General features: G+C 36.5%; 1 protein-coding gene across 10 annotated transcripts in view; it reads right to left on the bottom strand.

The window, feature by feature from the left end:
* Positions 1–10,873, bottom strand: part of LOC106091060 (protein TANC2) — a 322,527-nt gene that overhangs the window by 174,491 nt on the left and 137,163 nt on the right. For 7 of the 10 annotated variants that reach the window (XM_059361042.1, XM_059361051.1, XM_059361044.1 and 4 more), the window contains exon 3: positions 4,992–5,027. The exons of the other annotated variants lie outside the window; for them this stretch is intronic. In XM_059361042.1, the coding sequence (XP_059217025.1) occupies positions 4,992–5,027 (36 nt within the window). The remainder of the gene's footprint in view (positions 1–4,991; positions 5,028–10,873) is intronic. 10 annotated transcript variants of the gene reach the window in all.

The following is a 10,873-nucleotide window of genomic DNA, read 5'->3' as shown; positions in this document are numbered from 1 at the left end:
TAAAACTTCTCTCCAAGAGGTGTCACACTGCGACTCGCCGTTCGGACTCGGCTATAAAAAGGAGGCCCTTATCATTGAACTTTAACTTGAATCGGACTGCACTCGTTGATATGTGAGAAGTTTGCTCCTGTTCCTTAGTCGAATGTTCATGGCCAAAATTTGCAATTTATTGCCGTTTCAGGGTCTGGAACCTGCACTTATTACCCGATTTCTCTGAAATTTGAATCAGTGAGTTGTTTCAAGCCACCCGCCATCTGACCCAAATATGGTAAAGATCGGACTGTATTTAGTTATAGCTGTCATATAGGCCGATATGCCGATTAAGGGTCTGAAGCCCATAAAAACTTTATTTATTACCCGATTTCATTGACATTTGAAATAGTGAGCTTCCGAAATCTGACCCCAATATGAGTCACATCAGATTATCTAGATATAGCTGTCATATAGACCAATCTTCCAATTTAGGGTCTTAATCCCATAAAAAGCAGATTTATTGTCGGAAAATGTTACTTGTGTATGAGTACTCGGGACCTGAATAAAATATCATCGAGACCAGCCCCTATTAAGATATAACCACGGATATAGTAGTGGAGTTGAGTACTGCATCCTTGTTTAATTTGGTTCAAATCGGTTGTGACGAAAGGGCATTTACATATATATCCTAGGTGGTGGGTTTCCAAAGTTCGGCCCGGCCGAACTTAATGCCTTTTTAATTGTTTTTTTTTTTATGTTCTATTTTTTATTAATAGTTTTTTTTTTCTCCGTGTATCGTCAACATCGCTAACTATTTTTAAATTGTTTTGTCTCTTTTTCGAGCAGTATTATTGGCTTTTGTTTGTCATACAATTGAGCGTTTTGTTTTTTTTTTTTTGCGCAACATGATTGGAGCATGTTATAAGTCTTCATGGGTTCCCCTCCCAATCTCCTCACTTTACCGAAGGAAACCGGGGAAAATGTGGGCATTTCTAAAAGGTTCAATGTACAATACAGTTCAACGTTGGTCGTCGTCAGTTAAGTTAACTACTCATATCGTCTCATATTCTGGCAACAACATGAAATTGTTTAGATAAGATCAGCGACAATGATGATGATGATGGCGGTGATGATGATGATGATGAAGACTACGACGACGACACGAATGATGTTGATGATACCGAAAATGACGCTGACTGACTGGCGCTTTTAAGTCGACACCAACTTCTGCAATCATCTAGCTCGCAGAAACTATATAAAGAGTTATAATAAAGTTATCGCCATCTAAAATCGTCACGAAGCAACCAAAACTTGGAGAGTAAGGCAAATTTGGAATAGAACAATCATTTTCGGGGGAAAACAATGCTTGTTGCCAAAGTGTGTTATTTGCAAGAGCCAAAACTTCGAAGACTTCATAAAGTTGTTGTTAGTAAAACTAAATGTCGAATTGCACTTTGGACAACTAAATTATGGTTCTCAGAAAATCTAGCTAGTCACTCCGTTTATAAGATTATGAAGTTTTTTAATACTTGCGTATAATCACAAATCTGTCCACTTTTGTATAGAAGCACCCAATAGTACCAAGAATAACAATGCATCGGAAAAATTCTACAGTCGCCCAATATATATTGTCAAGGTCTAAATGAATCCCAAGTTTGAGCGCTTTAGCTCAGCTCGTAAAGAAAGTATCAATTGTATGTTTCAGTACCTAAATGTATGATTTTGAAAAAATAATCGTCTGGTCGCTTAAAATTTATAGCCCACGTGTAGCTGTATCCCAATTTTGAGAGCTTACGTTCCCACTGTAAAGAAAGTACCAAAAACATACAAGTTTTTGTGTGTACGATTTTGAATTATCTCTTGGTCATTTATTGCAAAAGTGTACTTGAATCACAATTTTGAGAGCTTTAGCTTACTGCGTTAAGAAAGTACCATTTTGTACCTTCGAGTACAAAGTTTAAGAATAAAAAATATATTCTAGTTGCCAACAATAGATTGTTTCAAAGTACCAATTACACTACAATTAGTCCTTTTTTTTTCACATGTATTTTTGTCAAGAATGCGATATTGTTTGTCAAATTGCTCAATTTTAACAGTTCCCTACGAATTTGGATGGATCATTTAGTCACCCATCATATTGGGTTGCCCAAAAAGTAATTGCGGATTTTTCATATAGTCGGCGTTCACAAATTTTTTCACAGCTTGTGACTCTGTAATTGCATTCTTTCTTCTGTCAGTTATCAGCTGTTACTTTGCTTTAGAAAAAAAGTGCAAAAAAATTATATTTGATTAAAGTTCATTCTAAGTTTTATTAAAAATGCATTTACTTTCTTTTAAAAAATCCGCAATTACTTTTTGGGCAACCCAATATAATTCCTTCTTGTACATACTTCCATTCAGACCTTTAGCTCCATCTGTAAAGAAAGTACCAAATAGTACCAATTTTGGTACCAAAATATACAAATTTTTAATAGATCATTCAATCATTAATCATGAATTTCCAAGTTGTAGCTACATGCCAAATTTCAGATCTCTATCTCCATCTGAACAAAAAGTACAAAGCGACACCAATTTTGGTACCAGAATCTACGAAATTTTAATAGATCATTTAGTGATGCAAGTTGTAGTTGTGATCTAAGTTGTACCTACATGCCAAATTGCGGAACTCCTTCTGTAAAGAAAGTACCACTTTTGGTACCAAAATTTTCGAAAAAAATATCTACAAGCCAAAATATATCTACAAGCCAAATTTTAGATTTCTACCTCCATGTGCACAGAAAGCACTAAATGGTACCAATATTGGTACCAAAATGTACGAATTGTAAAAAGATCATGGTCACCCATCATATTTCTCCTAGTTGTGCCTGCATGCCAAATATCAAACCTCTAGCTCCATCTGTAAAGAAGGTATGAAATGGTACCAATTTTGGTACCAAATGGTACCAATTTTGGTACCAAAATGTACGAATTTTGAATAAATCATTTAGTCACCCACCATATATTTCCCAGTTTTACCTACATGCCAAATTTCAGACCTCTAGCTCCATCTGTAAAGAAAGTACCAAATGGTACCAATTGCGGTACTAAACGTTATTTTTTCTCCCGTTATCAGTAATATTTTTCCCATTTTTTTTTTCATCCTTTTGCACCAGATGTATTTTAAGTCAAATTTCAAAAATCTACCTCTATATACCCGCCCTGTACAAAGTTCACCCATTTCGTACCTTTTTAGTACCTAAATGTATAAATTTCCAAAAACTCTTATAGTCACCCAATTAAGGTTGCCATAGTGTAGCTAAGTTCCAAAATTCAGAGCTCTAGTTCAATAAACAAAGAAAGTACCAAATAGTACCAATTGCGGTACTAAACGTACTATTTCTCCCACTTCAGGTACAATTTTCCAAAATTCTATCCCAAGGCCAACATTCGTGCAAAATTTCATGATTCTTATTTAGTCAGTCAGTCAGAATTAATGATAAAATAAGCCTTGAGGAGTTTCAAGCCAATCAAGTCACCCGTAACTGATGAAATATTCCCGGCGTTACTACAGAAGGTGGGCGACTATCTGACTTGTATATACTCTGAAAGCCAGCGGGCAAGGCAAGTTATGCGACACCAAAGGCCTACAGACCTATAAACCTTAAGTCCTTTCTACTCAAAAGCATGGAACGTATTCGTGGATACCATGACAAAAAAATAGGACATCCAGCGAACTGCTCAGATACAAACAGTATGCCTAAGTCAAGGTCGGTGGAGTCTGCCCTGCACTAAAACTAACTGTGCCAAATTTCATCGAAATGGGATGATTGGTGATCGGTCAATAGGCAGCTCTATGGTCCGATCTGGACCATATTTTACAGGAATGGGTAGGGGCCAAATTTTATTGAAATCAGGTAATAATCGGTCTATATGGCACCTATATCCAAATATGGTCCCATCTGGTCCACATCTCACAAGAGGGAGTAGGGGTCTACCAAAACTCACTGTGACAAATTTCCTCGACATCGGATGCAAAATGGGCAACTTATTTCCGCAGGTCTGTAGGACGAGCGATCGGTCTATATAGCGGCTATATATAACTATATTCCGATTTTATGAGATCTGAAGGTTAGATTTGTGTACAAAGTTTAGGGTATTTACCCATCGCCCATCTCTAGACATGGGTTTTTGGGAGGAACTTTGGGAACCACAACTTTGGAATAATCAGCAACTTTATGTACCTAGGCATGGGCGTAACCGAAACGAATGACACGAGTTTTGAAATAAAGCAAAGCATAATACTGGCAAACAGATGCTACTTTGGACTGAGTGAGCATTTCCGAAACAAGGCCACCTCTCGGCAGACGAAGATCACACTATACTAGAAACTGATACTAGCCGTTTTGTTATTTGCTTTCGAGGCAAGGGTACTTGTGAAAGCAGACGAGGCAGTGCTTGGAGTGTTTAAGAGAAAGACTCTTCGTAAAATTTATGGACAAGTTCGCATTGATGCAGACTAACGGCGTCGTATGAACAACGAACTGTATGCCGAAGTTGGCATTGTTAAACATATCAAAATACAACGGTTTCGTTGGCTAGGTCATGTTGTCAGAATGAACAAAGATGCTCCAGCGAAGAAATCTTTTGAAGGCGATCACGATGGCCGAGAGCCCTAAGCAAAGATCAAGTGGTGAGAGACACCTCGAAACTTGGTGTCGGAGATCGTAGAAGGATCGCAGAAGATTAAGGCGCTTGGAATGCCATTCACGTTCCACGAAGGGGACAAATGTTTTGTCATAGTCAATTAAGGTAAAGTAAGTGTTTCGTTACGACTTGCAACAATCGAACCAAGTATGGTCCTAATCGGTTTATAATTTCAACTTTTGCCTGATTTGGTAGGAATTTGGTAAGTTAAAATTTTGAGCAGAATCCATGGTTGTGGATTCCCAAGATTCGGCCCCACCAAATTTAGCACGTTTTTAATTGCTATTTGTTTATTTACGTATTATATGTTGGATTCATAATTTATTCTTACTTACACTTCCATCTTGAGTTTGAAATCGTCTTAAACTTACCTAAAAAAAAAAGACAAGAAGAAAAAAGGAACCAACATTAAAAACAAACTCGCCTATAAATTTGGCACATTTCTTAAGATGCCGACACTAGAGGCGAAATAAACAAAAAAAAAAAAACGCAATGATGATGATTGATATGACATTGTTAAATACGTGATTGACTTCTGTTGGGCTATTAGCAAATTTATAATAAAACGTGCATAAATTAAAAATTCTAATAAGATGATGATGATAGAAACAAAAGAATTTTTAATAGACAATAGCAAACAAAACCATCAAGGAAATGCTAAAGTCGGACGAAGCCCACTATATAATACCCTACACCACTTTTACTAGATAGAACCTATGTCTAAATCTTGTCAGACTTTAATTTTGTATACTTTCTGAAATATCGAATAGAACAGCAAGATATTTTTACAATGGAAAGCAAATTATAAACCAATTATCGGCTAAAAATTTATATGGAAGCTACATATAAATCTGGACCGATTTTGATGAATATTGAGACACATATTGGGACGTCAAATAAAACACTTTATGCCAAAAGTTTGTAAAGATCGGACCAAAAATGTGGCTCTACAGCATTAAAAGACCATATTGGCTTAAATATATATATGGGAGCCAGGGACGTAGCCAGGATTTTATTTGAAGGGGGTGGGGGGGGGGGGGGGTTGTACAAAATTTTTTCAAAATCGAAAAATTTTTTACTTTTGCTTTCATTATACCCTACACCATCACTGTGGAGCAGGTACTTTGTGCATTTATTTGCAACGCTAAGAAGGAGAAGAGCTAGCACCATTGTTAAGTATACCGATCGACTTAGAATCACTTTCTGATTCGATTTAGCCATGTCCGTCTGTGAGTCCATGCACTCTTGTAATCAAGGAACAGGTCGTATTTGTTGTCCAATCGTCACAAAATTTTCCACATGTCACTTTTTTTTAGCCCAAGGACGAACATATATATGTATCGCCCGATTTGCACTTTCAAGCGATCTGCACAAAAATTGGCACGGATTGTTTTGGTTCTAATCTTAGCATATCCACAAGATTTCATCAAAATCCGATCAGATTTGGATATAGCTCCCATATATATGTATTGCCCGATTTGCATTTAAATGGCCGTAGTTACTAAATTATTTTTCAACTGATCTGCACAAAGTTTGGCACGGATTGTTTTGTAAGTGATTTGAATATAACTTAGAAATTTCATCAAAATCGGATCCCATATATATATATATATACATATATATATATATAGCCGGCTCTGTCCGACTTTAGCGTTTCCTTACTGGTTTTAATTTGATTAGAAACTATTGGGTTGCCCAAAAAGTAATTGCGGATTTTTCATATAGTCGGCGTTGACAAATTTTTTCACAGTTTGTGACTCTGTAATTGCATTCTTTCTTCTGTCAATTATCAGCTGTTACTTTTAGCTTGCTTTAGAAAAAAAAATGTAAAAAAAAGTATATTTGATTAAAGTTCATTCTAAGTTTTATTAAAAATGCATTTACTTTCTTTTAAAAAATCCGCAATTACTTTTTGGGCAACCCAAGTTTTACGATTTCATCGGGTTATTGTTTGTGTCGGTCCATTGGATTTAAATGTCGTTTTATTTCCTAATCGGACGCAAACAAACTGAAAATTTTAAGCTATATATTATACTAGTTGAACCAGACCCGCTTCGCTGCGCCTTCTTTTACTTTATATGAAACAAAATTGTCCTTTGAATATTTATTTTCGACAATTGAAGAGCTTTTACTGAAATACCATGCTACGCAAATAGTATACGTATATCGCTTGACTAACGGTATAATAATATAAGTGCCTTTATCTGAATCCCATATGATCTTTATTGGTTTACCAATTCGCTCGGCGGGTTTAAATTTGGATGTTAGATGTACACCATTCTCAAAAGACTTAAGTTTAGCCCCATAATCTCATAATGTCCGATTTATGGGTGAAGTGGTCCCCCAGACACTTGGCCCTAAAAAATATATCAGCATCTTGCTCTTCTCTCAAATGCCATTTAATTAAACCCAATATAGCCAATGGTTCAAGGGGAATTTATAGGATGAGGCATCCTTGGCCCCAAAATTGGTTATCAAATTCGTTTTCTAATCTCAAGTACCTTTCATTTGAGCCACATATAGGCATGGTCGGTGAATATGCCTGATTTAGGGGTGTTTTTGGGGAATGGGGTGGTCCCCCAAACACTAAGTCCTGCGAATATATCAGCACCGTGCTCTATTCTTATGTATCTATGTATCATGTATTTGAACCCCATATTGTCATTGGCCTCGAAATTGGATATCAAATTCGTTTTCTATTCTCAAATACTTTTCATTTAAAGCCCTTATTGCAAAAGTCAGCACATAGGTCCGGTTTCGGGTATGGGCCCATAAAACTTTCGATATCGAGCTTCAGTGTCTTGAAGACCCAAATTGTCTTGGTGAGCAAATACGTCCTATTTGGGTGTTGTTATGGTGGTGGGACGTCCCCTAGGCAGTAGGTCCTGAACCTTTCATTTGAGCCACCTATTTCCATAGTCGGCAAACACAACCGGTTTAAGAGTGTTGTGGTAGATGGGGCGGCCCCCCAAACACTTGGTCCCACATTTGAATACCAGATTCGTATTCTACTCGCAAATACCTTTCATTTAAGACCCATATTGCTATGGTCACAAATTATGTCCGATATAGGGGTGTTTTGGGGTTTGGGATGGTCCCCCAAACAATTGGTCTGACAGTTGGATATCGGATACGTTTTCTAATCTTAAATACTTTAAATACCTTTCATCATATTTGATTGAGGTCCCTAGAGTTCCCAAGTACAAGTCACAATTTCAGCGAAATGGTACAACAAATCCGCTTTTTATGGGATTAATTGGAAGATCGGTCTATATGAAAGCTATACATAAATATAATCTGATCTGGACCATATGCTGGTTGATTGGTTTACTACCCAGCGAAATAGTGTAATAAATGCAGCTTTTATGGGCTTTAGACCCCATATCGGGAGATCGGTCTACATGGCAGCTTTGGGTCGGTTGTCGGGAGGCCTAACTCCTACTCACTGTTTCGAATTTCAGCGAAGTGTGATGAAAACCAAACTTTAATGGGCTTCAGAACCTTTATCATATGTGAATATAGCTGCTATATAGACCGATCTGCCGATAAAGGGTCTAATGCCCATAACCGCTTAATTTTTTATCCGAAATCGCTGAAATTTACAACAGTGATTGGTTTTAGGCCTCCCAACATCCAACCCAAATGTTCAGATGGGACTACTTTAGATATACCTGCCATATAGGCCGATCTGCCAATAGAGGGTCTGAAGCCCATTAAAGCTTTGGCTTTTATCAGATTGGTTTTCTCGATTTAAGGTCTTGGGCCCATAAAAGACGCATTTATTGTCAGATGTAGTGACTTAAGTTAGGCCCCTCGACATCCTTCTGCAATATGGCACAGATCGGTTCAGATTTGGATATATAGACCGATCCGCCGATTTAAGGTCTTAGGCCCATAAAAGCCACATTTATTATCCGATTTTGGTGAAATTTGGGACAGTAAGTTGTGTTAGGCCCTTTGATAGTCCTTTTAAATTTGGGGCAGATCAATTCAGATTTAGATATAGCTGCCATACAGATCGATCTCTCGGTTTAAGGTTTTGGGGCCATAAATGGCGCATTTACTGTTCGATTTCGCCGAAATTTGGGACAGTGAGTTGTGTTAGGCCCTTCGACATCCTTATTCAATTTGGCCGGCCCAGATCGGTTCGGATTTGGATATAGCAGCCATGTAGACCGTTATCTTGATTTAAAGTCTTTGTCCCATAAAAATCACATTTATAATGCTGCTATGGAGGCATAAATTATACATTTTTCACCGGATAATGACGAATGGTGGTTTACATGGTGGATATCCAAAGTTCGGCCCAGTCGAACTTAATGACTTTTTATTTATTTTTCTTTTTTTTAATTGTTTTTTAATAAAAAAAAAATAATAAATAAATACAACAACCCATTTTTTTGCTTGTGGGCCATGGAAGGTTTTTTAGATTTGCAAGGATTTTTTTTTATATTTTGGTATGATTTTTTTTTTTTAAATTTTGGTAGGATATAATAGTTTTGAGTGGCAACGCTGCTTTGAATATGTCACAAAATTCTTCGAAACACACAACTCATATGTACAACTTCGTTTTTGGTTAGAGAGGGGCATGGAAAAACTCCTTATGTCTTTAATGATCGATGGTCCAGTGACACTCAACGCCAGTTTTTGGCAAAATAACATGAAATATAAAGTAAAACATAAATAAATAATGCAAAAAAGAAATACGACTGTTGTATACTGACCCACAAAGCAAAACCTCAAAAAAAGAAAATTAAACACTAAAAATTTATATTTATATGTAACTTTTTTTTTTTTTTTTTTTTTTTTTTTAACAACCCAAAAACCCAGACACACAGGCGTTTTTTGACTGAAAAAGTAAGCCATGTGTTTGGGACAGACTATGCATGCCCGTTTACGGCCGGCCGACTAAACGTCAGACACTTAACACCCAATGGCATAAAACACATAATATTTGACAACTGTGAACTGCCAAAGACCGCGCCACTTTACATTGTGTATGAATGAATGAAATGAACGAACGAATGCATGAATGAATGATTTTTTTTTTTCTTAAAATTCACTGAAGCTCTTTACTATAGCAGTTAGCAAACTTTTGTGCGTGGGTTGTCAATTGCAGCAAAAAAAAAAAATACTCTCGTACTGTACTTGTACCCAACTCTTAGTAATAACAACAAGTTTTTGAGCGTACTCCATAAAACAAGTTTTATTTTTCAACATGAATGAATTTTCCACTCCACATTTCAAGACAAAAAAGCCATCATTTACTAGAAATACCCGCCAATTTACAAAACCATATTCAAAGCAGTGCAATTTAAGAGTTTTATTGAATTTTGGCAAATCGTTAAAAATTCATGTAATGTGCCTTTGGATGGCTTATGGTGGCCTTAGAGATTGTGAATTCACAGTGGCCTAAGGCATGGTATTGGAGATTTGTAAAATTGAACGAATTCAACATTTAACGCACCGAAAAAAAAAAAAACAATCGAAGGGATGTTATCAAAGTTACACTAGCCATAAACTCGTTATCTAGCGATCTAAAGATTCTGTTCGAATGAATTTCGAACAATCTTTATTTTGCAAAATTCGCTTCTTAGGCTTGTCCACATTTACTAAAAATTTTTTGTGTGTTCCATATATTGGGTTGCCCAAAAAGTAATTGCGGATTTTTTAAAAGAAAGTAAATGCATTTTTAATAAAACTTAGAAAGAATGCCATTACAGAGTCACAAGCTGTGAAAAAATTTGCCAACGCCGACTATATGAAAAATCTGCAATTACTTTTTGGGCAACCCAATATGTATTTGTTTGATCCTCTGTTATGATATATGAACTCATACCACTGTTCCACCAACAATGTTTAGGCGTTTAAACGCCCCTATCTTACCAAAACGACAAGAAGACAAAAAAAATGTAGGATTATGTTTCAATTAAAAAGCGAATTCAATTTGGCAAAGGAAATAGCAGCCGCAGTGGGAAATGATGAAAATGCGTTAATATCGATTTAACAAGCGGCGAAAAATTAATACAAGTTGCCTTCGGGGGCTTAGAGAAAAACGGCTAAATGCTGCTTCTGGCAGCGTTGCTAATGCGGATACCATTGCCAGAAAATGAATGTGGGTTCTGGTGTTTAGTTTGACTTTTTGTTTTGGGAAAATTTTAAAACTGCCTTATGGAAACTAAAAGTCAAAAGGCAGCTAAACAAGAAATAGAAAAAA

The sequence above is a fragment of the Stomoxys calcitrans genome, chromosome 1 (assembly GCF_963082655.1).
Source record: "Stomoxys calcitrans chromosome 1, idStoCalc2.1, whole genome shotgun sequence".
NCBI lineage: Eukaryota > Metazoa > Arthropoda > Insecta > Diptera > Muscidae > Stomoxys > Stomoxys calcitrans.
The sequence above is the reverse complement of the archived record's forward strand: the minus strand, read 5'-3'. Positions and strand labels throughout refer to the sequence as shown.